Consider the following 27,447-nt stretch of genomic DNA (forward strand, 5'->3'; position numbering starts at 1 on the left):
AAAGGGCAAGGCCGGGAACCAGGGCTTGTTCCAGCCCTCCTCCCCAGGGCTGCCCTGCAGGTTACAATGTGGAGGCCTCCCCCTAGTTCAAGTGCACATGGCTGTGCCCTGACAAAGCTGCTGGCAGAGCAGAGAACAGATGGTGCCCACAGAAAGGACTTGTTGGTGAAGCTCGGTGACCCAACATGCCTGAGACATTGGAGTGTGTCGGTCACCTCCCCCAGGTCACAGGCCTAGGCCTCGTCCTCCACCCCCACGCCACCCTCGGGGCATCCCCCTCTTGCATTCTGCCTCAGCTGTTTCAAGGTTCCTGCACTGAGACCCGGAGTGACAAGCTATCTTGCTGTTGGTGACTTTTCAAACTTTCATTCTTTGTATGACATATTCATTGTATTCATTTCATTCTTTGTATAATATTCATTGTGGGGAGAAAAATGCAAAAAAAAATGCAGAGAAGCAATATAACAACAATTTAATTGGCCATAATTTTGCCACCTGGAGTTAAATATGACCAGATTTTTTTTCATCCACATGTAGAAACTCATGCTTTTCAAAATGCCTTCATGCCGTACAAATTATTTTGTAATTTGCTTTTCTCCCTGCACAGTATGTTGCGAGCATCTTTCCATATCGATAAATATTTATCTAAATCATCATTTTAACAGCTGCATGGTTTTCCACTCTGCATTCGTGTTACCAACCTCTATTTTTGGGGTGCTTATGTCCTCTCTGTCCCAGACCTCACTCACACGTCCCAGGCTGACACAGCCCACAGAGTGGGGCAAGTCTTCTGCCCTCCCAAACTCCATCCAACCCCTATCTTCCCCGCCTAGCTCAGACTCACTTTCCCAGCCAGAAGGGCTCCCATGCCTTCAAGTCTCAGATTAAATCCTGGATTGAGTTATAGAATACACAGTAGGAAGCTGCCCGCTGCTGGCAAGAAGTGCTTGGAGATCTTCCACAGAACCTGTGGCCAAACCATGGCCCAGTCAGGCAGAGGTGGGGACAGGATGACCTCCCTGTGTCCCTTCCCTGTGTCAAAATCTTCCAGATGACTTTCGGCCTAAACAGCAGAGTTTAAATGCCTCCCAGAGCCAACTGACCCCATATCTGGCCCTGTGGCCTTCCGGTTACTCCCACATACCCATCTGCCATAGACACTTGTAAGTGCCTTGAGTTTTCCAAAGATACCAGCCTGGAGTCAGGTGGATGTTCTGCCACCTTACTGCAGTTCCTGGCCCTCTGTCCTCCTGCCCTTCGCTCAGGGCCTGGCAGTCAGCAAGCTTGGGGGTGGAAGAGGGGGATGAAAACAGGAGCTTTTCAACTGACCCCTGGGCAACGTCCCTGAGGAAGGGAGTTGGGGTTTGTGGCCACTAGATGGCAGTGCTCAGCTGCCCAGGGTGGGAATGGGACCAGCAGCTTTAGTGGAGGGCAGGGAGAAAGGGGTAAGGGGGTCCCTGCAGCTGCAGGAGGGTGTGCTAAAGCCCACCCAGAGGGATCACCTCTTTGCCTTCCAAATGTGTCTCTGAAGGCCGTGACAATGCTCTTTAGGGGAAGGAGCAGCTACGTGAAGATCTCGCAGGTGGCTCCTCTGGGCTTCCATGTCTACATCTGTCAAATGGGGACACCACACCTACTTCCAAAGTGATTGCGCAGATAAAACCAGACAGTGCTGGACACAGCAGGTGTATGACCAGTCAGAATGCTCATTTAATAACATCAGCAGGTGCTCGCCCGCCCGTGACAGCATGTTAGTACATCTTGGATGGGGCTAGTCCCAGGCAAGAGAGAGAGCAGGGCAGTTGGCTGTGGCCAAGGAAGAAGGTGAGAGTTGGTGCTGTCCGCCCCCGGGGCTACAGGGTGACTGCGGGAGGGGGGGGCCAGGCCACAGGGTGTTGTTGGTGACTGCCGTCTTCCCAAGCACATACCTATATTCTCTCCAACTGCCCTGGTTGGGGACGAGGAGCTGCCTCTTCACTTCCCTGGCCTTAAATTTCACCTTATTTAATGCAGAGAAAGAGCAATCATCTTGTATTGTTCTCCACAAATGCCTGCAACAGTCAGGGCTGGGCCAGACCAGAGCCGGGAGCCCAGGACTCCATCCGGGTTCCCGTGTGGGTGGGCAGGGGCCTAGTGCCACTCCCTCCCAGGCTGGTACGCCTGCACTTAGTCTTGCCTTTCAGACTCCCCAAGAGGGTCTGCTCCTTCTACTGTCGCCCTCCTCGATGCCTCCCCAGGCCTGGAACTCTGGGGGAGCCTCATCTGCACCTCAGCCTGAGACCTCCCAAAAGGGACTCCCTGATACACCAACATCTTCCCCCTTAGACTGAGGAGCTCACAGGGTAAGGCCAAGGGCGGTCACTCCCCTGTGGGGTGGGTGCCCCTGAGGACTCCTTGGCCCTTGAGGGCTGCCTTGGGGCAAGCCCTGCAAGGCAGGAACCCACTTTTTTTTTTTTTTATTAATTACATTGCCTTATGTGAAACAGTTTTATAGGTACTGGAATTCTCCCCACCCCTTCCCAAACCCTCCCCCCATGGTGGATTCCTCCACCTTGTTGTATTACCACAGTTCAAGTTCAGTTGAGATTCTTTCATTGCAAGTATATACCAAGCATAGAGTCCAGCATCTTACTGTCTAGATAAGTTCAACGGCTTGTTGGGGAAGGAACCCACTTTTGTGGCTGTAGAACCTTTCCCAGCTGACCACAGGCCACCCGTCCCTTCTTTTTTTTTTTTTAAGATTTATTTATTTATTATTATTATTTTTTCATTGGAAAGGCGGATATACAGAGAGGAGGAGAGACAGAGAGGAAGATCTTCCATCCGATGATTCACTCCCCAAGTGAGCACAACGGCCGATGCTATGCCGATCTGAAGCCAGGAGCCTCTTCCGGGTCTCCCACGCGGGTGCAGGGTCCCAAAGCCTTGGGCCGTCCTCGACTGCTCTCCCGGGCCACAGGCAGGGAGCTGGATGGGAAGCGGGGCTGCTGGGATAGAACCGGCGCCCATATGGGATCCTGGGCATGCAAGGCGAAGACCTTAACCACTTGCGCCACCGCGCCGGGCCCCACCCGTCCCTTCTTGTCCTGACCCCTCTTGGCCCATAATTTGAGGCCAGGCTGCTGCTCCTGGAGTTAATATGCTCAGGCCCTTTCTCCCTGGCCTCTTCTGGCCTGGCCAGCCACACAGTCCACCCCCTACTCCCAGTCTCTAACCCCAAGATCGCCTTTTTAACTGCTTTCCCAGATTTGCTTTGCTCTGAGCTCCCCTCCTATCCCTGCTTGATTGGGTCCCTCCCTTTGGGAGGGCGAGAGGCAGGGATCAGACATGGTCCTGGTGGGAGGAGAGAGCTAGCGGGCAGCTTGTTATTTCCAACCCAGCAACCCTCCAAATGGACAGGATACGGTGGAGAATGGGGGTGGGAGGGCTGTCAGGCAGCTTAGGGGAGACCATGTAGTAAGCTGGAAAGCTTAGCCATGGGAGCCATGTTTTTGGGGTGATGGTGGCCCATCACTTCCTTGCCCTAACAGCCTTCATCATAAGCCCTCCTGGTTCCTCTAAATAAAAGGGTGAAAAGAACATGAACCAGATTCTAGCTGGGTCGAAGTGTAGCGAAGAGCCAAAGGGACATTGCTGGGCGAACCCAGGAACACAGGAGTGGGACTCTACACAACAGGATTCCCCAGGGAGTAGCTGCCAACCAGCTTTCTCATGGGTGCCAGGCTGATAGTTGGGGGTATGTGTGGAGGAGTGGGGAGTGGATCCAGAGAGGAAGCTCCAGCCTTTTCCCATTACAGGCACCAACATTGAAGAAAGTTTTGGCTTACACCCAGGTGACAGGACAGGTGCCACCCACTCCTTGAACAATGGGACTGTGTCCTTGTGTTTCCAGCTCCTGGCACTAAGATTGTTTCTGTGAGCTGGGCAGGAATTTGGATCCCAGTGTGTGTGTGTGTGTGTGTGTTGGGGGAAGCGAGGCCCACACAGGAGCAAGAGGTAGGTGTGAAGGGTGTGGGGAGAGGATTTCTAAACTCACAGAAGAGGAGAGGGGCAGGGGGAAACAAGGAGAGAGGGCCTAGGGCCAGGCTGGACTTGGCAGTGCACATCGATTGCTGTGTCCAGTGGGTGAATGTGCCTGAGAACAATCCAATCCCGGAGCCCCAGCACGGTTGTGGAGGTCAGCTGGGAGCTGGCTGTCGGTTCGCTGCGAAGTCCAGAGCAGCCAGGCTGCCTCCCGAGTGTGCAGGCACTCGTGGTGAGCTCTCAGCTGACCTCCCGTGATTGGGGGCAGCAGGCAAGCGTGCTCGGCTCCAGATGTGTCGTCTTTGCAGTTGAGTGGATGGCCTGCGAGCACACTCTGCACCTCAGAGCCGGCAATGTTTGCGGAGTGAATGGCTGCCTGCGGGACCTCCTTGTCAAGTGTGACCTCCTCCCCTCACAGCTGCCCCAGCCCCAGCCAGCTCTGCCCTGTGTCACGGCCCCTGCTGGGCAGATGCCCTCCTGGCCCTCGTTACCAGCCACCTCGCCCGTGCCTGCCACCTCTGTGCTTGTGGGCTGACGATGGTGATCAAATCAGAGGATAGATGCGAGGGCCCCAGGAAATAGGGAAGTTATTCAATTTGAATCCAACCAACAACCCAGTAAGGGCTTTTGAGGCCATGCCAGGCCGTGGGGGGCTGTAAGATGTGAGGCTGCTTTCAGGGAAACACAGCACATGGGAGAAAGACTCATTAAGACTAATTGCAGAGGGACCCTAGGTGCATGGCAGGCAATGCTTGCACATTCCCAAAGAGAGATGCTTGACCTTATGTGAAGATCCCAGGGTGAGCTGGGGGAACCTTCTGGAGTCTGTCTCCTCATGATGCAGCCAGAGGTGGTGCAGCTTCGTGAGGAGGTCTGAAGTAGTAGTCCAGGCTTCTCCTGGTCTTCTCTGTTACTCCAAAATCAGGGAGGAGCCCAGCAGGCAAGCCCCCCTTGGGAAATAGCAGCATTGTTTGCTTGTCACTCACAATGTGCTAAATACCCTTAAAGGTTTGTTTTCAGAAGCAAGTTAAACAGATTCTTGTAATTTTGTTTACATTATTAACTCATTCAGCCAACCATGTCTTCACAGAGACCAGAGGTAAATTGTGTTGAGCTGTCAGTGAGGCTTTGGGCTGGAGTTGAGGAAGCAGAGCACAGCACTGGGGTCAAGCTAATGGTGCTTTGCCTAAAGGCCTGCAGGCCATAAATATTGCTCCCTGCTTGGCACAGCCCAGCCCAGCAGGGAATATGCCAATCCAAATGTGCTTGACCCTGGCTCTGGCTCCCGATCCCGTTTTCTAATGCAGAACCTGCGAGGCAGTAATGCTGATCCTGTCACCCATGTGGGACACCTGGCTTGAGCTCCCAGCCCCATGTCTGGAAGTTGTGGACACTGGGGCAGTAAACCGGCAGACAGGAGATCTTGATCTCTATCTCTTTAAATACAAATTAGAAACACACACACACACACACACACACACACACACACACACACACACACACACACACACACACACACACACACACACACACACCTTGATAGCAGGGCTCCCAGCAAGGCACACCCAGCCTGGAGGATGGTACCTGCCTCTGTGGTCTTCAAGCATAACAGCTCCTAAACCCACCCAAAGGCCTACGTCCTTGGAACAGGATGGGCTGTGAGGCGAGAGCAGGCTCAGGTCCCGGGGTCAGTGGGAGTTGTGAGAGATTCCCCAGGAAGAGTGGGAAGGTAAGAGAGGTTTTCTCTCCTACCCGAGACCAGTGATGCAAAGACACCAAGGAAGGAGATGGCTTATTAGTCATTATAGTAAAGAAAAACCTTTATCCACCTGTGTGTATACATGTATATATGCCAAAATACAGGACCAGAGGACATAAACCAAGCATCCAGCATTTCATCTGGTGGTGATATCAAGGCTGACTCGCTCCGTTCTCTTTCCACTTGTCTTTGACACTGCAAGTGAATTGCTGTGGCTCCTGAGTAACATAATGAAGCTGCCTTTGAGTCGAAATCAGAGCACCAGGATAGCAGCCGGGGCTGGTTTCCCCCCAGCGCCAGGACGGGAGAGGTGGAGCTGCAGTCACCCCTTCTCTGGGAAACCAGGAGGAGCCTGTCCCGGACTCCCAACCCCACCCCCATCCCAAGCTCATCCTTCCACCCACTGAAGCAGTGTGTCAGACCCAAGGAGGGCAAAGAGCCTAAGAGCTGCCGGTCTGCACAAATGGCAGCATTTGGGGAGAGGGCAGAGTAGCACCCTTTAAAACAGTGACACATTAGCACTCCCCAGTGAATTTGCACACACTGAGAAGCAGAGTGTGACAAAGGATTGGAGGGCAGGTAACAGGGGGAAGGGCTGGACGGGGAGGGTTGTTCATGCAGCCAAGGTGTGCAGACATTGACTCGCCCCGGATGAAGGCTGATGGACTTCCAGCGCCGTGGGCTCCAGGCGGCAAGCAGAGGCAGCCAGCCTACAAGGGCTGGTGGGTCAGGGCAGCCGGGTGATCAGGACACCTTGGCGATGCAGTTGCCAACTGACAGCACTGTTCCGGACCCAGGGAATTCCTCCTGGCTCCTCTGGTTGCCATCACAGTGGGGACTCAAGGGTGGTTCTGCAAGCAGGACAAAGTGAGGCCCTGTTCCCTTGACACTTGCCCGTCTCACCTCTCCCTATCCCCTAGGATGCCTGGAAGGACCCAGGACCCTGTTACTGGCATCTCAACCCTGCCCTCTTCCCCTGTCCTGTCTTCATCTTACCATGGCCCATACCACTCCTACCCCCAGTGCCAGTCACCTGGGATTGCAAAAGATCCAGCTGGCCTCTTCCAGGTGCTGCTAGGGAGGCGAGCAATGCGGCTGCGGCCCTGGGAGGCTGAGGAACTGAGAGAGAAGGAAGTGAGGCGGGAGGTCTACAGCCAGGCTTCTGGACAAGGGTGTGCGTGGGAGTAGGGGCAGGTCTGAGCACCAGCAAGGAGCTCCTGAGGCTGGATTGGGGCCAGAAAGAGGCAGTGAGAGGAAAAGCCTGGAGAGGAGAGGGGTGCAGGGGGGTAAGTGCAACCTCAAGGTCAGTGGAAGCTGTGGCCACCTTCACCTCCAGGATGACCCTGTATTAGCAAGCCAGGGCCAAGGAGCTTCTGCCAGAGAAGCCTGCTCACAGCTCTCAGTGGCCTGCTACAAGGGGTCCAGAGGAGGGCTGCAGTTGCCAGGTGTCCCTGTCCTAGTGAGAGCTGTTTTCCCCTGACACCACACACACACCTCACCTTACAGTGCACCTCCTCTTGCAGATTGAGGTCCTGGGGAGGGAAGTCATGGGCTTGGGGCCCTTAACGGAGAACGGGAGCACAGGTTCGCTAGAAGGCAGGTGGGGAAGGGAGGCAGGTTAGGAGGGAGCCAGAAACAGCGCCAGCCCCTTCCTTCCCCTGTCCCCGGCTTGGGGGAGGTGTGGGAGGGTGGGCACGATGACCTCGGCACTTTCTCTTGCTCAGGGTGGATTGTCTCCCTGCCTCACTAGGTCTGGGCTGACAGCTGAGTGACAGTTCTGTTCTGGGAGAACATCCAGATGTCAGCTTCAGGTGCGTCCAGGGAGCTGGAGTTCAAACAATTTCACCCTTCTACCAGCCGGCCTCAGAGCTTGTTACTGCAAGCTGGTCCAGGGCTATGCATGGGGTGGGTGCAGGTGGACAGTCTGCTGGCCCCTGCCTCACAAATCCAGGTCAGCCTACCACTTGTTCTTGGCTCTGTCCTGTCATGAGTGTGCCCAGCGGGGGAAAGGCACCAGCTTTGTGCTTCTACCAGAGAACACTGAAAGTTTCCTAAAGGTGTTCTTTCCTGGTCTGGGGCAAAATCTTGGGGTGGAAGTGACAGAAATAAGAATTTCTCAGTGGGGCACAGAACTCATATGGGGTCACAGGGACCAAGCAAAGCAGAAGGGGCACAGGAAGGATAGGATGACCTCTGTGGCTCCTTCCTGCTGACTCTTCCCAAATTGGAGTCCCATTAGCTCCTCCTGAGCTGGCCACAAACCAGGACAGAGCAGGCGGGTCTGAAGCAGGGACAGGCAGGCGGGCCTGAAGCAGGGACAGGTAGGCGAGTCTGAAGCAGGGACAGGCAGGCAGGCCCACCCCCAGAGAAGCCTCCACAGACTTTTCCACTTTCCTGGCCTGGAGAATGAAGCTGATCATGGCCCTGGAAAGACACAGCAGCATCCCAGCTCTGACAGGCAGGCCATCTTCCCCTTTTCCTGCCAACCCAGTGTCCCCTCGCTGACCCAGGCCCCTGCTGGGGGGGGGGGGCAGACCCACCTGGGAATGAAGGGTTGCTCCAGTCTTTGTAGTTCTGGGGGGATTTTCTCCCAGCCAATGCATTCATGGGAACCAAGTTGTGAAGGGGACTCCTCAGAGAGATCAAAGGTGATGTTGAGGTCCCGGGTAGGTAGGGCCAGGGGGGTAGAGCAGTTCTGCAGGGCAGAGGGACCCAGGGGCACCCGGCTTTTGATGACTGTGGTTGGGCAGAAGCGAGGGGTGTGGCAAGGGGAGGCTTTTTGCCCTTTGGGGGTGCTGGGTCCGAGTGAGGGCTGGGTCTTAGGTAGAGAGCCTCTCCGCAGGCAGGGAAGAAAGGACTGGCGCTGGCGCTGGCGCTTGGTCTCCAACTTTTGGGCTGGGGGACCGTCTGGCTCAGAGGGATTCGGTCTTTTCCTCCTCTTCTCTGTGGTCCTCCGGGATGCTTGGGTTGGGGTGCAGTCAGGTCTGGGTGGGATCTCCAGCATGGGCATGAGGCCACCCCATTGCCTTGCCATGGTCCGGGTCACAGGGCCAGTGTATCCTGGGGACTCTAGGCAAGAGAGTGGGGTGGGTATTGAGGGGAAATCAGGGACTGGCCAGAAGGAAGGAGAATCTATAGAATGTGGAGCACCACACATCAGAGATACAGGGAGCTCCTTAATTGCTTGGGTCTCCTGGGTAGAAGTCCACAATCCCAGGGGCCCAGCCTCCCGCAGCAACATAAACCAGACCTGAGGCCCCTGGGCCCCCAGCTGGGCCCTGGAGACAGCACTGATAAGAAGCAGGAAAGTGGAACTCACTTGACTCTGAAGACAGCTCCTGAGCTGGAGGCGCCTCCCTGGCCAGGTTGGGGGTCCCAGGCTCCGACTTCTGCTCTTGTACCAGCCGCTGCAGCATCTCAAACTCAGTGATTATGTCAGGGGTCAGGAGGTTGGCTGCCTGCAGCAGGGAGTACTGCCGCTGGGCCAGGCACAGTGCCTGCAGGGCCAGCCTACAACAGAGGGAAGGGCACTCCGTCTCAGGCCAGGTCTGACCTGGTTCTCCATCCGGTGTACCTGTTCCCAGCGTTCCAGGAGAGACAAGGAGCACACCTAGGGCTATTTCCTGGCTCCCTCCTGCCTTGCCTCACAGTGGCCAGCTGGTAGCAGCACCCTCCCAGCCATGCCTTCTGCTCTGCCTCACCTTGCTGCAGGCCAAGGCTGGCAAAGGTGGCCACAGGAAACTGTGGGAGATATCACCCACTCAGCATGCCTCATAGACAGTGGCCTGGGAAGTGGGGAAGGGCTGTTTCCTCTCGGGACGGCTGGTACTGGTCTCAGGGCAACACAAGACAGCAGTTAGGAACCCAGCTTAAGTCAGACTGCTGGTTCACATCCTGGCTCCAGTATTTCCTAGCTGTGAGATCTTGTGCATTGGTTAGCTTCAATCTCTACAACCTTGATCTGGAGAAGACAAGTACACCCACCTCATAGCGTTGTTGGAAAGAAGATGGCTTAGCATATTGTAAGCCCTGTAAATCTAGCTAACTATTGCTTTACGTGAAAACGGAAATAACAGTATTCACCTTGTTAGGGTGAGGGGAGACTTTTTGGCTATGTGCAACTCATGCAGAGAAGACCCTCAAACACGCACTCAGTCTGTGCTTTCGCTTTAGTGGCTGGGACGCTGAAAAAGCACGCGTGAATTGATGCAGATCTCACATGCACTAGGGGACTATTTAGAGGAAATTCTGAGGGTAATGCAATTATCAGTGTTGTAAATTTAGATTCTAATAAAGCAAATTTTCTTTCTGTAAGGCACACCTATGATAAAAAGATAAACACAATTATCTCAGTGGGGATTATTCATGCCAACGATTATCCTCAGGTGGCTCTACCTGCGTGGACATCTCCGAGCCCTCCTGACGCCCTCAGCTGCTGTGTGCACAGGGAGCCCAAACTCATTTTGTAAAGCAACCTCCAGGCCTTTGGAAAAGAAGGCAGGAGAGAAATTAAAAAGGACGCAGCAGAAACTCATTCTCCACCTGCCGAAGCTACATGTTCTGTGGTCGCAGGGCTGATTGGGAAGCCAGGGCAATGCACTGGCCTGGATGTTAAAGGGCTGGCGTCTGGCTCAGTGCCCACCAAGAATTTGTGGGCAATTTGGAATTTTCAAAACCCACAGGACAGAGCAACTGTCTAATGTGCACTCCACGTTAGACTTCGGCATTAATTTCATTTGAAGAAAGGACTTTGCAGCTTTAAGAGTTCTGAAAAACCAGTGAGCTAGAAAATCGATCTGCTGAGTGCCCTGGTGGCCCAAGATTCTAAGTCCCAAAGTCAAGGGGAGATGAGTCTTAATTCGCTGGTTATTAGGGTGCTTCCAAACAGGGAGTCAGGCTGGGGCGTCCAGCAGTCCCCAAGACAGGCCTCTTGTTGTACTCATCAACACTGCATTCCCAACGAGGGACGAGCCAGGCTAGGATACCCAACCACAGCTAAGGTGGAAGCAGCTCAGAGCAGAGCAGGAATGGGGGCTCCTCATAATGACGGGGACACCAAGCAGAGACCGAGTCATCAGAGGAAGCCCGTGGTTGTTCCCTTTGAGGCCAGGGGGACATCCCGCCAGTACATCCCTGCCTTGCCAGGGCCCCAGGGACTTGGCAGCAGGAGATAGATAATGAGCCACTGATTATTCAGGCTGTAGCGTTTTTGCTGAGTCGGGAACAGACACTCCCCAACAAGAAATAAAATTAAACAGGCCCTTCTGTCCAGAAGCTTTAAATACATTGCCTAGCGTGAAGCTAGTATTGGGGAAGAAGAAGGTGGGGGTAGGCAGCAGCAAAGCTAAGTGGCCAGGGATTTATGTACTGGGCCCAAGGGGAAAAAAGAAACACAACATACTAGCAGCACCTCTCTATTCAGCACACCAAGCATGGTCCCAAATCCGTTTCTCTTTGGCTTTGGGAGGGGTTGGTGGTCTATATTTACTTCTGAGGAAAAAAAATAGCCCCAGCCAAGCTGCTGCTGAAGATGTGTGCCGAACACCTGACTCTGGAGGGAGGCCCCCCGCTTGGCCTGATGCTCAGCCTCTCTTGGCTGCCATCCCCCTGGCTGAGGACAAGCAGCTTTGCCCTCAGTTGGGAAAGCCAAGCTTCGGCAGAAGCAGCCCTGTCCCAGCCTGCTACCTGCTGGCTGGCTGCGTGGGCTTGGCTTCCTTCTCCAGTTGGGCTGCCAAGCATATGGAGGAATAAATAGAGCAGGTGACAAAAGCAAGGGGTTGAATGGACATAAAGCAAGTGTTGATGAAAAAAAAAAAAAAAGTCCTGAGAGTCTGAGCAGCTGTGATGCCCATTTCCCACACTAGAAGGCCTGAGTTCAATTCTAGGCTCTGGCTGCTGCTCATATAGATGCTACATGGCAGCAGTAATGGCTCAAGTCACTGGGTTTCTGCCCCTGTGTGGGAAACCCGGAAAGCCTTCCTGGCTCCTGGTTCTGGCCACTCTGGGCATCTGGGAGAGAACCAGTGGATGGGAGCTCCATCTCTCTTCTGTGTTTCTTTGTGTCTCTCAAATAAATAAAAATGAATTTTCAATAAAAGAGACCTGACTCCCAGCTAGACAGAACCAGGGCTGTGGTGACTGCTTATACCAACAGGCTGAACCCGTAACCTCCCATCTTGGATTCTGGAGTGGAGCAAGAAGACACCTACCACTTAGGACCATCTCTGTCCGGCTTCTGTAGCAAGGGGCAACCCACAGCCAGCTTGGATGGCAAGGTCAGGCCAGGGCTCTCTGGCAGGCGTTCAAGGCTCTGTTCTGGAGTCTGGCTTGGAAACTAAGGAGGGAGAAGGAGGCAGAGCTGGAGGCAGAGGAGCCAGGATTTCTTTTAGTTCAAGCTGCTCTAAACCCCTCCCTCCTCCAGGAGCAAGAACAGCAGCTTCTGGAAGGACCAGATTCTGGAGGAGGCTCCGTTACTCAGGGTCACTTCGAGACATACAAGGGGTGACAGACTATCCTTGCATGGGAAGTGAACTAAGACATCTGGGTTGGGAACCAGGCCTGAAGGAACTCTGGGTTAAAGGGATGCCTCTCTTGCAATATTCCTCCAGCTCCAAGCCTCCCTTCCCGAAGCCAAGGCCCCTCCTGCCCCCCCAGCCCACTCAGTCTTACCTCCTTGGCTGGGCTGCCGTCCTTGTCCTTCGGGTCCCGCTCCTGACCTGAAGAGTCCCCATTCTCTACCCTCTCCTCCTGGGCCTCTGTCTCCAGGTTCTCCTCCTGAAGGGTTCCAGATCCATCGTGGAACTCTTGGGGACAGGACTGGATGGGCGGGCAGGATGGCCTAGGGGAGCTGGGAAGAATTTGAGGCAGAATGTGGGTATAGGTGGGGAAAGCAGGGAGCACGTTGGGGCTCTGTGGCACCCAAATGTACAGAGCCCCTAAGAATTAGATGCTGAGGGCCTGATACAGTAGTCTAGGGGCTAAAGGCCTTGCCTTGCACATGCTGGGATCTCATATGGATGCCAGTTCTAATCCCGGCAGCCCTGCTTCCCATCCAGCTCCCTGTCTGTGGCCTGGGAAAGCAGTCAAGGACAGCCCAAAGCCTTGGGACCCTGCACCTATGTGGGAGTTCTGGAAGAGGCTCCGGGTTCCTGGCTTTGAAATGGCTCAGCTCTAGTTGTTGTGGCCACTTGGGGAGTGAATCATTGGACAGATCTTCCTCTCTGTCTCTCCCCCTCTCTGTATATCTGAGTTTCCAATAATTGAAAAAAAAAAAAAAAAAAAGATGCTGAGAGCAGATGTCAGGGACTTTCTGGTTTAAGACACAGTGACAGCCAACCTCTAGGTGCACCTTCTCTTGAACTTTAGATACTACTTCTATGGGCTTGGGGTCACTCCTGTGACATGGCATTTAAGGTAAGCTTCACTTGCTAGGCACTGGGTGAGGATTCCAACTCTGAGTCTCTGAATAGTAAGGAGTTCTAGACCTCTAGGAGCTGGCTCCCCAGCCTTGGCCCAGCAAAGGGTGGGGCAGGCACAGGTGGGAGAACTTACTGTTGCGGTGGTATGTCTGACGCAGGGAAAGCTGGGAGGGATTGTCGTTGGAGCTGAGCTCCCGCCTCATATACTTGGAGCTTCTTCCGAAGGGCGGCCACCTAGAACATCAACAGTTCAGGCCCAGAGCCTTGGCTCAGCACAGGAGGCAAGGGGTGGGCACGGGGCCCTGGCTGGCCTGAGCCTGCTCCCGAGGTATGTCCTCACCTCAGCTTGGAGCTGCTGGCAGATAGTGGCGTATTGGCTGAGGTGACAGTCGAGGTTGACCACGTTGCTCTTCAGCTGGAGGAGAGAGAGGAAGGTTCATTGGTCCATGCAAAGCAGTTTCTAGAAAGACCTTCCAAGGCAAGTCCTATGTGAGGTACCTTGCTTATGTTAACAGACTCACCCTAAGCCGGGAGCCAGACCAGAGGAAGTACTGTGCCTGAGACCACAGCACGAGGCTAAGAGACCACAGCACGAGGCTAAAACTGCCTCTGACCCTGGGCCCTGACTCCTCAGCCAAGTCTTTCTCACTAGAAGGGACTATGGGAGAGCCAGGCTCCCTGGAGGACAGGAGAAGCCTGGCTGATGCGCAGAGTCAAGCACCAGTGCTTTCAGCTGCATTAACATACTCATGCCTGTGTATTTATGCAGCTTTGCTGAAAATAAGGTTGCCTGTGTGTTTATGCAGCTTTGCTGAAAATAAGGTCCCAGAGAGAATCAAGATGGCGGAATGAGTAAGGACACATTTAAATGGACAGATAAACATTTAATCAGGATGAAGCAGAGAGGACATATTCAAGGAAATAGGAGAGGACAGAACAACAGCAGAGGGGTACTTGGAGACTGACAGACATGGAAAAGCAGCGGACACAACGGTGTGGTGTCGCAGTGACTGATACTCCAGCGGCATTCAGCAAACGGCGATCTGAACTCTACCAGCAGACGGAACTCCAACCAGGTGGGAAGGGACTTTCACTGGGAGCTTGGGAGGTGAACCCAGTCAAAGAACTGTCCATCCTGCTGGTCCATTTGATTTGACCAGGAGCAGAGACAGAGCAGCAGATCACGGACGAGCAGTGCGAGAACAGTGTGGATTTCACAGCCCAGTCCACCACCCTAGAACCGAATTGGGCGCCATTTTGCATGAGGAGGCAAGGGCAAGGCAAAAGAGTGAGCATAGGGTGAGCTGGGAGGGAACTCATTTCTGAGTGAACTGCAGCAACGTGGCATCCCACAGGTTCCACCCAAGACAGGTCTGGGTAGCCCTCAGACCTGATGGCCAGCAGATCAAGAATTCTAGTAGTGGTACGTCAGGCACCATTTTGTACACTGTGGCAATAGCTTTAGGACTGCAGGGGATAACAGTGAACTGTGCATGTGCTGATCTCATGAGAACTCGCTGAGTTCAACAAATCGCATTGGTCCCACCAGAAAATAATACCGACTGTGGCATCGTATGGGTCAAAATAGGTCCGTGTGGCACCCAGACCAAACACCCAACAGGTTCTGGCAAGATCAGCACCACCAACAACCTAACTAGATAGGATACCTGGTGTCTCTCTAATCCTGGAACCTGCTCCAAACAGAAGTGGGAGAAAGGCTGCATAGACAACTGTGCAGCCTCAGCACGGTATCACAGGAAGAGGAGAATGGTGAGCCAGGAGCTGGGGCTGTGGAGACCATGGTGGAAATCTAACATAAGAACCTAGACCTGGAACTCGCTGGAGGTTGTGGTACAAGTGGCTGCAAGCAAAAAGTTGTGTACCAACTGCAGTAAGTAAAATTGCATTGTAGACCTGTGGGTGACACAGCTTAGAAAGCTGTCCCAAGGAGAAAACTCTGCTAACCAGAAGTGCAGTGACCAACTGCAAAAGAGACAAAGGCACAATGAATATTACTGAAAACTCCCCTACAAAGGAGCAAAACCCTTTGCCAATCTCAGAGTTAACTGAGGAAAACATTGAGAAAATGGGGCATACAGAATTCATAAGACTCATTTTAAAGTTTCTGATCAAAAATGAGAAACACATACAAGAGTTCAAAGAATTTAAGGAAGCAATAAAGCAAATCAAGGCTGATATATCAGAAATTAAGAACACAGCAGAGAAAATTAAAAGTACAATGGAGAGTCTCCAAAATAGAATGAAGCAAGCAGAAGAAAGAATCTCAGAATTGGAAGATATTTCCTGTCATCAGAGGGAAACCAACAAAAGCTGGAAGCAGAGCTGGATCAGCCAAAAAAAGTATTCAAGAATTGAAAGACACTATTAAGAGGCCAAATATCAGAGTTATGGGAGTCCTGGAAGGTGCAGAAAGAGAAGCTGAGTTTGGAAATGTATTTAATGAAATCATCAAGGAAAATTTCCCTAATCTAGAGAAAGAATTGGGAAACAACATCCAGGAACTCCCAACAGGCTTGATCAAAAGCGATCTTCACCCCAAGACACATGATCATCAAGCTCTCTTCAATTGAACATAAGGAAACGATCCTTAAATGTGTACGTGAAAAAAAATCAATTGACATATAAAGAAATGCCAATCAAACTCACAGGAGATCTCTCACAGGAAACTCTACAGGCAAGAAGAGAATGGAGTGAAATATTCCAGATTCTAAAAGAAAAAAAGTTGTAGGCCTAGGATAACATATCCAGCAAAGCTTTCTTTTGTCTTTGAAAATGAAATACAATTCTTCCACAGTAAAGAAAAGTTAAAAGAATTTGCCTCTTTCAAACCCGCCCTACAAATGATACTTTAAGATGTTCTCTTGACAGAGAAGAGGAATAGCACCTACCAAAACCAAAGGCAAATGGGAAGAACATCCCAGTAAAACGACAACAGAAGACTAAACCAATGAACAACCCAATCCTAAAATGACAGGACCAAAGTTCCATCCATACATGTTAAACTCTGAATGTAAGTGGCTTAAGCTCAATCAAATGTCATAGATTAATAGACTGGATTAAAAAACAAGAACATCTATTTATTGTCTAGAAGAGACACTTCACCAAAAATCAGCGGAAACTATATTGCATGGATTTTTGTTGTTTTCTGTTGGTTTCATCTCTTCAAAACACTTTCTTCTGATTAAACCATTCAGTGACTCATAGGTCATACAGCAGCATCATTTTCTTCAAGAAGGTTCTTGATTTTCAATTCTTTAGCTACACGTTAAGCATTTTGTAGCATATTATTATTTAACTTCATGGTGTTGTTAATTTCCTTTTTCTCCCTGATGTTGATTTTGTTTTGTGGCTTTTCATTTAAGGGGATGCATATAGTAGCTGTGTAATGGAGACTGACATATGTAGTAACATGTCATTTAACTTCACGGCATTGTAAATTTCTATTTTTCTTTCTATTGTTGATTATGTATTATGACTTTTCATTTAAAGGGATGCATAGTAGCTGTAAAATGGAGACTAACATCCAGATGTGAGGATACAATGTAGTATGCATTTCTACTGCCAAACAAAGATGGACTTACAATGAAACTGTTTACTGTATCTTGACAATAGGATGTTGGACTCTCTGCCATTGTCCATGTCCACAATGATGGACATATGACTGTGTATGAAGAACTATATTTTAGTAATAATATAGAGGAACTAGGTGGGGGGAATGGAATTGGGAAGGGGATAAGGGAAATGCCAGGAGCCTATGGAACTGTATCATAAAAAGATAATAATAAAATGTTAAAAAAAAAAAAGAAAAGAAGGTCCCACTACCCACAGGGGGTCTGAGCCAGACCACTGGGGGGTCTTAGGTGGGTAATGCCCCACCTCTCACCAGCAGAGTGGGGGTAGTGTCACTCTGTGACAAAGGTAGATACAACTCAAGGAGCTCCATTTTCCTGCCTGGGCCAGGGGTCAGAGGATACTGGTGTGACCCTGTACCCTCCTCTTTGCAGCCTGGTGTCTCCCCATCCCAGGCCAGTAGGGTCTGGCTGGCACGCACCGTGAGTCTGATCTCCTTGGCACGGTCGGCGTACTTGAGGGTGTTGTAAGTGTCCTCGTAGGCCAGGCCGGAGGGGCTGACTGCGGCGATCATCACCGTGCGGCAGTTGCCCCCAAGGGAGTCCTTGAGTAGGCGCGTCAGTTTGCTGTCCCGGTAGGGCACGTGAGACTTGCGGCCCTGGAGGCAGTGGGCAGGTGGGGCACAGGGAGCTGGCTCAGGGCTGGAGGGAGGGACTGTGGCTCAGGCACTCGCCTGCTGGCCTGCACATCGGCCTTTACCTTCGCATCAGCCAGGGCGTTGAGGACGTTGATGAGGGCCAGCAGGGAGCGGTTGATATTAGCACCTTCCCGCAGCCGTTCCCCCTTGGCACGGGTGTTGGATGCCCGTTCAGAGCCAGCCAGGTCGATCAAGCTCATCTTGGCCACCTGAAGTGCCTGGGTCAGCCCTGGAACCCGGTCCTGCTGCTTCACAAAGATCTGGGGGCAGACAGCAGGGGTGAGGGGGGCAGGACTAGCAGCCCCAGCCTCAGGGCTGTGACCTGTGAGCTCTCACCTGGAAGATGGCATGCGAGCGGGAGGAAGTGGCGTTGGCATCAGTGGGGTGCTGTGTGCGGTTGCGGTTGCCCCGGCTCAGCATCTCCAGCAGCTGCTCGGCTGATGTTGGCTGCAGACAAAGATGCCCAGGAAGGGGTTGTGGACTCCCCAAAAGGCACTGCTCCCTGAACAGAGGAGGCTGTCCTTGTGAGCTAGTGTCACCTCTGGGCATCCCCAAACTGTCATGGGAGGGAACCTGGAGGGTCATAGGGGCTGCTTGTCCCACCCCAGCCCAAGTCCGCACCTGGTGGAAAGACAGTCCAGGGACCACCACTCCCTTGTCGGGGTCCTCCCGGACTGTGAGGGGTCCCTTAGGCTCAAGGAGGTCGTAGATCTGCTCATTGTATACCTGAGGAGAAAGAGGTCAGGGAAGACGCCTGAGCAATCCGTGTGGCAGAGCCTGGGAGGATGGAGGACTGTGAGCACCAGTTCTGGACGGAACTTTACAGGGCACTGTCGTAGTTAGTTATGCCTCTCACCCCCCACCTCAGGCTCACTGCCCGTTCCCAGAGCCAGCGGCTCAGCTCTCTTTGGGGGCTGGGGCAGGAGCAGCCCTACCTCCTGGTAGCTGATGAGCACCTCACACTGCTTCTCCTCCTGGCGGGCCTCCAGGCGGCGGTACAGCTCCATGGTGGTCAGGTACATGATGCCAGGGTCACCCTCCCTGCCCAGCATGGTGTGCGTCTTCCCAGCTCCAGTGGCTCCATAGGCAAACACTGCAGAGGGCAATGGAGGGAGGAGGGTGATGGTTAGGCCCGCCCTGCCTCTCACAATCCTACTGCAGCACCTGTACTCCCTGTGCCTGTCCCAGGCCCTTCTCACTAGCAGACTGGAGCAGAGGGACCTCCGTCAGGGTGGGAGACGCGCCCTTCCCTCTCTGTCCAGATGGTGTCCCTGTTCTTGCCCTCATGTGACTTACCTTGACTTTTATCACTCTGCACCTGGGGGGGGGGGCAGATTTTTAGCATCTTTTCCCCCACTAAGCCATGAACACCAAGAGAACGGGTTCCATGCCAGTCTGACTTAATCTTGTCTCCTAGGGCCCAGTCAAGGCCTTATACACAGCAGAAGAATGCATGGAGGATACAGGGGGCTGTCATCCCTCACACCCTGCTGCAGGGTGGCCCTCCCACTGAAGGCAGCTGCCCTGGCAGGGCCTTACCTGAGCAGTTGTAGCCCTGCAGGAAGCCGTCCAGGATGCTGTAGGTGGTGTGCTGGAACACGTCCTGCTGGGTGGCCCCCTCGCCAAAGACGTGGTCAAAGACAAATGTCAGGTCTTTGCTCTTCTTCTTGGGGCCATCATGGGTACTGCCGGACTTCAGGCCTGGGAACCCCCTATCAGGCTCCTCAGGGTCAAACACCAGTACCCGCTCATCCACCACCTGCACCACAGGGCGCCGCTGACTGTCCAACTCACGAGGGTTGGGTGGCCGCACCCGTACCACCACCTGCACTGTGCTGTCCTCCACCGCCATCCTCCTGGGGAGACCTGGGCACAGACAGGATGGATATGAGGACCCTCAGGCCTGGGCAGGAAGCCCTCCACAACCAGGGGCATCCTCCCATGTCCTTCCAAAAATACATTTTTATTACTTAACTTGTCACCACGTCATACTTCACTTTTTAAATGTAAATGTGGTAATGATACAGAGAACAGATTCAGTTTAAAGAAGAGACATAATTCCAACGATACAAAGATATTCCCTTCCTCCCTCCTTCCTTCTCCTTATATTTAAAAGATCCTGAAGGTATTTGAAAGGTAGAGTGACACAAGAGAGGTAGAGAGAGAGAAACAGAGAGAAAAAAATCTTTCATCCACTGGCTTACTCTCCAAATGGCTACAAAGGGTCAGCGCAGTGACCCAATGGGCTAATCCTCCACCTGCAAGCACCAGGACCCCAGATGGGTGCTAATTCGTGTCTAGCAGCTCTGCTTCCAATCTAGCTCTCTGCTTGTGGCCTGGGAAAACACCATAAGATGGGTCAATTCCTTTGGACCCTGCATCCGCATGAGAAACACAAAAGAGGCTCCGCTTCGGATTGGCTCAGTTCTGGTTGTTGCAACTCTTTAGGGAGTGAACTAAAAGATGAAATCTTTCTCTGTGCCTCCCCTCTCTGTAAATATGCTTTTCCAATAAAAAATAAATAAATCTAAAAAACAATGGACCAAACCAAAACTTGGAACATGCATTCCAATGAGATCTCCCATGATGGTGGCAGCAACCCAAGTACTTGGGCCATCATCTGCTTCCTCCTATATTACACGAGCAAGAAGTTCATTTGGAAGCAGGGGTGGGACTCCATGCCAGACATTTGAATATGGGAAACAGGTTTCCCAAGCGGAAGGTTAACCCAGAACACCTCCATTTTACGCCTTAGAACAGTAATAGGCAGGTTGGCATGAGACCCTGGCATTCCATATAGGGACCAGTTTGTGTTCCAGATGCTCCACTTCCAATCCAACTTTCTACTAATGGCCTGAAAAAAGCAGCTGATGATGGTCCGAGAGCCTGGGTTTCTGGATGAAGAACTTCAGTTGAAGCCAGCTGCAGCCATCTAGGGAGTGTACTAGCAGATGGCAGATATCTTTCTGCTTCCTCCATCTCTCTAATTCTTTCAAGTAATCTCTCTTTTTTTCAAAGGCTGCAATGGCTGGGGCCAAGCTCAGCCAAAGCCAAGAGGCAGGAGTCAAGAACTTCATGCAGGTTTCCCACAGAGTGTAGGAGCCCAAGTGCTTGGGAACACAACAGAAAGTGGAGTAGCCAGGACTCAAACAAGTGTCCATACGGAATGCTGGCACTGGAGGTGGCAGCTTAACTTGCTGTAACACAATCACTGGCTTCCAGTTTTTCTTGTATTTTTTTTCTAAAGATTTATTTATTTTTATTGGAAAAGCAGATTTACAAAGAGAAGGAAAAAGAAAGAAAGATCAATCTTCCATCTGCTGGCTTACTCCCCAGGCAGCCTTAATAGAGAAGAGCTGATCCAAAGCCAGGAGCCAGGAGCTTCAGGGTTTCCAACGTAGGTATAGGGTCCCAAGGCTTTGAACTGTCCTCTACTGCTTTTCCAGGCCACAGACAGGGAGCTGGATGGGAAGTGAAGTAGCTGGGACATGAACCAGCACCAATACGGGATTCTGGTGCACGCAAGGCAAAGATTTAGCCACTGAGCCATTGTGCCAGGCCCTTTTATTTCTATTAATTATTTGACTTTTTACATCTGGGTCTTTACTGAGACAAAATTTTCTGGTGTGTTATCTGTGTAAGGAGTTTTCTAAATATTTTTTTAAATTGGTGAGCAATTTTCTTAAGATCATTTGTTAGATAGAGCTGTTTTTCTCCAGCAATTTAAAATGCCACATTTAACATAACTGAATTATCCTATCAACATGAAGTTGCTTCTAAACCCTCCATTCTGTTTTACTGGCATATCAGTTCCTTCCCCAGCACCTCACTTATTGTAATGATTGTAGTTATATCACTTTAGAGTCCTTTTTCTTGGCTATTTTGGGTACTATGACTTACAAATGATTTTTTTTTATTTTTAAAATTTTTATTTGCTAATTGTGAGGAACGAAGAGATCTCTTCAATCCACTGGTTCACTGCCCAAATGCCCGCAACAGCCAACGCGAGGCTAGGCTGAAACCAGGAGCCTGGAATTCTAGCTGAAAATACCACTTTTAATCCAGGAACTGGTCTCTCCATTTATTGATAACTTCATAATCTTTAGTAAAATTTCACAATTTTCCTCACATGAATATTGTAGACTTCTCAATGTTTATTACAAGTTATAAACAAGCTTTTTTTTTTTAAAGGTTTATCTTATTTTTATTGGAAAGTCAGATATACACAGAGGAGAGAGAGAGGAACATCTTCCATCCGATGATTCATGGCTGGAGCTGAGCCATTTCAAAGCCAGGAGGCAGGAAATTCCTCCGGATCTCCCACGTGGGTGCAGGATCCCAAGGCTTTGGGCCGTCCTTGACTGCTTTCCCACACCACATGTAGAGAGCTGGATGGGAAGCAGGGTTGCCAAGATTAGAACCGGCACCCGTATGAGATCCTGGCACATGCAAGGTGAGGACTTTAGCAGCTAGGCTACTGTGCCGGGCCCTGAATAAGCTCTTAATCATACAGTTTCTAATGCCTTTTTGCCAGAATAGAGGAAGTCTGCTGTTTGTATGCAGAGCGGGTATCTGGCCACACAGCTGAGCTTCCTTATTAGTTCTAATAGATTGTCATTGATTCTGTGAGTTCAATTAAATGATAATATAGCTTGCACATGACACTTTCTATTTTTAGCTCTTATTTTTAGCGCTCTACCCTCCACTGCCCACTAGCAATATAGGAATGGGAGATGATTTTCATCAAATGACTTGTCACTTGCCGAAATGTTCACATCTTCGTTAATAATGTAGCAGGTGACAAAACAGATTTAATGTTGACCTGCTAATCATGCCAAACACTTTCCTATTTCCTCCAAACCTCTCTCTGGTTTTTGTTTTTCATTTGGATCAGTTTACCATCAGGTGAGGGTGCGCTGTTTGGAATGCAGAAGTCACAGATGTCTTGAAAAGTTCACCCCAACCCTAGCAATGGATAACAGGGCTGAGGAACTATTGTGTTTCTCAGTAAGGACTAAGTCTCACGGATGGTCACAATTGCCAAGGTCATTCATCAAAGAGAAGGGGTGGGTATCAGACCTGCTACCTTGAACTATCACTACTGCCCCAAGGGTGGATATTGGCAGACTTGAACCTGGTATATCCTAACCGGCACCTTAAAAATAAAAGACAAAAACGACAAGGATGGTGTTGTGATGGCAAGCTAAACTGCTGCCTGCAACACCAGTCTCCCTTATCAGAGCACCAGTGCAGAGTAGCAACTGCTCCATTTCTGAACCAACTTCTAAAGAAACTTAAAAAAGGAAAAAAAAAAAAATTATCTGAAAGGCAGAGTTAGAGATAAAGAGGCAGAGATAGAGAGATCTTCTTTCTGCTGGCTCACTCCCCAAATGGCTGCAATGGCCAGGGTAGAACCAGGCTGAAGCCAGAAGCTTCTTCCAGGTCCCCCATGTGGGTTCAGAGAACCAAGCACTTGGAACATCCTCTGCTGCTTTCCCAGGCACATGAGCAAGGAGCTAGTCGGAGGTGGAACAGTTGGAACTCAAACTAGCACCCATATGGGATGGCATCGTGTCATCATAGGCAGTGTCTTAACCTGCCACACTACAATGCCAGCCCCCTCTTACACATGTACAATTTTATTCCTGCCAGAAGATTGCCATAATAGACGTATTAGCTAAGTACTCACTAAGCCAGGGACTGTTCAAAGTACCTTTCACATCAGCTCCTTTTATCCCCCATTGTAATCCTGCAAGACAGATACCATTACTATATTCATTTCTCAGCAAGGAAATTGAGACAAAGAGGATTCAGCAAGTTGCCCAAGGTCCCAGGGCTGATAAGTGATGGAGCCCTGTCCCTACCCAGGCAGCACGACTGCAGAGCTTGCTCCACTGCTGCATAACACTTCTTTGTCGTGCTGTGAGGATCACAGCGTCCTAATAGTTTCCTATGTTTGCATGGTAGTTACTACTTTTAGGGAGCTAGCACCAGGCATTCTGCAAGCACCATCAGGTGTACAGACTGTACCTGATTTCACCACTCGGGGAGTTCCTGTCTCTCACCTTCACATTCTTGTCCCTAGGACATTGCTTGTGTACTAAAGGAAATAAAATCAGAGGAGACTGGGACCCCTTGGGCTGCCTTGCTGATAGTCACAGCTCCCCGAGGGAGGGTTTTGGTGAGGGAGAGCCCCAGAGCAGCCTAACATTCTAGGCAGGAAATTAAAAAGGGCACGGGCAGAGGAGCGCTGGTAACCTTTACAGGTTCTCCCATCCCCGCCTCCCGAGGGCCAGTGAGGGCGAGTCTGTTTGCCTAATGAGATGTTTTCTTCTTCCTGAGAGAGTGCTGAGAGCACTGGGTGCAGGATGCCAGTAGCCTTTGGCACGGGCCCCCCTCAGGATACCTGGGTCCTGTCTGTGTCCTGCATCTGGCCGGAAGGAGGTCTTTCCACTATTCACAATGTGTCAGTGTCACTTCAGCCTCCCCCTCGGAGAGCCAGGAAGAACAGCTACCAATCTGCTCTGGCCCCAGGGGGATGGGGAGATTAATGAGAGAACGTTTGTCAAGTTTGCTTTGATCCTCCGTTGGAAAGAGCATTTCAGCCCGAAGTACAAGGGAGATGATTCTTTAATAAGATCTTCAGGGTTCTCAGCCAGCCACAGTCACGTCATGTTTCTAACCCAGGGCAGCTCATTAAAACCCAGAGGCTAGGACGCAGCCAAGCTGGGGTTGGGAAGCCCTCATTCATTTGTTTTGGGGGCAGACTCCATAAGCCCACCCTCTTTGAAGCCTCTAGATAAGAATTTCTGAGGACTTGATGGGAGCTGGGGAAGCAGGGTTTGGAGACCAGTCCACAGATGTTGGACTTTTCCAGGGGTTGCTGCAGCCCCCCTCATTGCCCCTTCACAACCTTCACACACTGTGCTTCTCTTCTTTCTGCTGACAGCCTGGGCACCCCAGTGCCAGGGCGCCTGGCCCAGCCTGCAGCAGTTATCGAACAGTATTTGTCCTATGAATTAATAAGGGACAGAGAAGAGCAGAGCCTGCATCTAGAAACCAGAACATAATGATCACTATGGGTAACATTTACTGTGCAGTGCTTCACTGAGCAGATCAGAAACTACTAAGTGCTTTACAAGTGGCATTAGGGGATGGTGTGGCAGGTTAAACTGTCACTTCCAGCACTGGCATCCCATACTGGAGTGCTGATTTGAGTCCTGGCTGCCCCATATCCAATCCAGCTTCCTGCTAAGGCACCTAGGAAGGCAACAGAGGCTGGCACAGTACTGAGAGCCCTGCCATTCATATGAGAGACTCAGATGGAGCTCCTGTCTCCTGGTTTTGATCTGGTCCAGCCCTGGCTGCCTGAGGCCACTTGGGGAGTAAACAGCAGACGAAACGCTCTAATTCTGCCTTTTAAATAAATAGATTTTTTTAAAGGGCTGTTATAGCGCAGAAGTTAAACTACCACCTGCAATGTCAGTATCCCATATGGATACCAGTTTGAGTCCTAACTGTTCCACTTCTGATCTGGCTTCCTATTAATGCCACTGGGAAAGCAGCAGAAGAGGGCCCAGGTGTTTGGACGTCTGCACCTACATGGAAGACTAGAAAGAAGCTCTGGGTTCCTGGCTTCAGCCTGGTCTAGACCTGGCCATTGTGGCTATTTAGGAGTAAACCAGTGGATGGAAGTTCTCTTTCCATCTCTTCCTTTTTATATACCTTTGCCTTTCCAACAAATCTTTTTTAAACTTTATTTTCCTTGTCTTACAGTTGTGGTTCAGACTTCCGGTTCAGTATGGAGTAGAGGCAGAACCAGTGAGAATTTTTTCCCTTTTCCGATTTTAAAAGGAATGGTTCTGCTGTTTTAGCTTAGGAAATTCATCGCATTAACAACATGTGAGGGGCCCGGCGCGGTGGCGCAAGTGGTTAAAGGTCCTCGCCTTGCACGCCCGGGATCCCATATGGGCGCCGGTTCTAATCCTGGCAGCCCCGCTTCCCTTCCAGCTCCCTGCCTGTGGCCTGGGAAAGCAGTCGAGGACGGCCCAAAGCTTTGGGACCCTGCACCCGCGTGGGAGACCCGGAAGAGGCTCCTGGCTTCGGATCGGCATAGTATCAGCCCGTTGCGCTCACTTGGGGAGTGAATCATCGGACGGAAGATCTTCCTCTCTGTCTCTCCTCTCTGTATATCCGCCTTTCCAATGAAAAAATAATAAAAATAAATCTTAAAAAAAAAAAAAAACAATATGTGAGGATACTTGAAAGAATCTTGATGGAGGAAGGCAGGCATTTTGGCCTCTCAGTTAATATGTAACTTAAGAAACTTGCTGCTACAGAGGGCTGGCTGGAGATACCAGCAACCCATGTTAGAGAGCTGTTTCAAGTCTGGCTACTTCTGTTGCAATCCAGCTCCCTGCTAATGTGCCTGGAAGGCAGCAAACAATAGCCCTAGAACGTGGGCCCCTGCCACCCACACAGGAGACCTGGATGGAGTTCCTGGCCCCTAGCCCACACCTGGCTGTTGCAACCATCTGGAGAGTGAACAAGATGTCTCTCCTTCTCTATGTGGCACAGCTTTTTTTTAAAAAAAGATTTATTTATTTATTGGAAAGTCAGATATACAGAGAGGAGGAGAGACAGAGAGGAAGATCTTCCGTCCAGTGATTCACTCCCTAAGTGAGCACAATGGCCAATGCTATGCCGATCCGAAGCCAGGAGCCAGGAACTTCTTCCGGGTTTCCCACACGGGTCCCAAAACTTTGGGCTGTCCTCGACTGCTTTCCCAGGCCACAAGCAGGGAGCTGGATGGGAAGTGGAGCAGCCCGGGATTAGAACCGGCGCCCATATGGGATCCTGGCATGTTCAAGGCGAGGACTTTAGCCACTAGGCCACGCCGCCTGGCCCTTTTTTTTTAATAAAGTTTTTTAAAAATTTTATTGGAAAATCATATTTATAGAGAAGGGGAAACAGAGAAAGATCTTCCATCCACTGTTTCACTCTCCAAGTGGCCTCAAGGGCCAGAGCTCAACAGATGCGAAGCCAAGAGCCAAGAGCTTCTTCTGGGTCTCCCAGGCAGGTGCAGGGTCCCAAGGACTTGGGCCGCCCTCAGGCCATAAGCAGGAAGCTGGAAGGGAAGTGCAGCATTCACTGGCACCCAAATAGGATCCCGGCACGAGTGAGACAAGGATTTTAATCACTAGGCTACCTCTCGGGTCTGCCTCCCTTTTTTTTTTTTAAAAAGATTTATTTATTGGAAAGGCAGTACACAGAGAGGAAGAGAGACAGAAAGGAAGATCTTCCATCTGGTGATTCACTCCCCAAGCAACCGCAACACCTGGAGTTGCGCCAATCCGAGGCCAGAAACTCAGATCCTCTTCTGGGTCTCACACACACGTGCAGGGTCTCAATTTTTTGGACCGTCCTCAACTGCTTTCCCAGGCTACATGAAGAGCGCTGAATGGGAAGTGGGGCTGCTGGGATTAGAACTGATGCCTATATAGGATCCCCATGCATTCAAGGTGAGAACTTTAGCCGCTAGGCCACTGTGTCGGGTCCTGGCTCTGCTTTTTAAGTACATAAATTTTGAAAGAAATGGGGTGGGTAGTAGGGGAAGAAACAAAGCTGCCTTCCATATCGGAGTACCTAGGTTCAGTTCCTGGCTCTGTCTTCTGAATCCAAATTGATGCTAATACAAACCCTGGGATATCTCAGTTGGGCTCCCATCAACCACATGAGACGTGGCCAAAGTTCCCAGCTGCAGCCTTTGGAGAGCACAGTCCTGGTTGGTATGAGCACCTGGGAGGTGAACTAACAAAAACTCTCTTCGTCTCTCAGAGAAGCAAGTTTAAGATTAATGAATGTAAGCACACGAGAGAACCATATCTGGGAGTAGATTCTGTGGGGGATGTGTGGGCCAAACCCTGTGGAAATGCTAGCCCCACTGGTTAGCTCAAGAG

The 27,447-nt window shown here is 51.1% G+C and overlaps 1 protein-coding gene across 1 annotated transcript; it reads right to left on the reverse strand.

Moving 5' to 3' along the window:
• Positions 1-5,814: 5,814 nt before the first annotated feature.
• On the reverse strand, positions 5,815-19,343 carry KIF18B (kinesin family member 18B). The gene is made up of 15 exons (XM_040989192.1): positions 19,028-19,343; positions 18,424-18,581; positions 18,110-18,214; positions 17,825-17,935; positions 17,551-17,748; positions 17,273-17,449; positions 13,541-13,615; positions 13,334-13,434; positions 12,452-12,629; positions 11,992-12,116; positions 9,102-9,292; positions 8,323-8,893; positions 7,282-7,371; positions 6,816-6,901; positions 5,815-6,633 (listed from the first exon to the last, which is right to left on the reverse strand). The coding sequence occupies exons 1-15, from the start codon at positions 19,338-19,340 to the stop codon at positions 6,527-6,529; spliced, it is 2,586 nt and encodes an 861-aa protein (XP_040845126.1). The 5' UTR covers positions 19,341-19,343; the 3' UTR covers positions 5,815-6,526.
• Positions 19,344-27,447: the final 8,104 nt, after the last annotated feature.

This window comes from Ochotona curzoniae, unplaced genomic scaffold (assembly GCF_017591425.1).
Source record: "Ochotona curzoniae isolate NIBS_2020 unplaced genomic scaffold, NIBS_Ocur_1.0 contig_520, whole genome shotgun sequence".
Lineage (NCBI taxonomy): Eukaryota > Metazoa > Chordata > Mammalia > Lagomorpha > Ochotonidae > Ochotona > Ochotona curzoniae.

What these genes read in the sequence shown, in the direction of transcription:
- KIF18B (XM_040989192.1), bottom strand. Translation starts at nt 19,340, where the DNA reads ATGGCGGTGGAGGACAGCACAGTGCAGGTGGTGGTACGGGTGCGGCCA. An exon ending in GCCAGCAGCTCCAAGCTGAG is followed by an intron (nt 13,435 to 13,540) that starts GTGAGGACATAC and finishes TTGATGTTCTAG; the next exon opens with GTGGCCGCCCTTCGGAAGAA. An exon ending in AAGAGGAGGTGCACTGTAAG is followed by an intron (nt 6,902 to 7,281) that starts GTGAGGTGTGTG and finishes CTTCTCTCTCAG; the next exon opens with TTCCTCAGCCTCCCAGGGCC.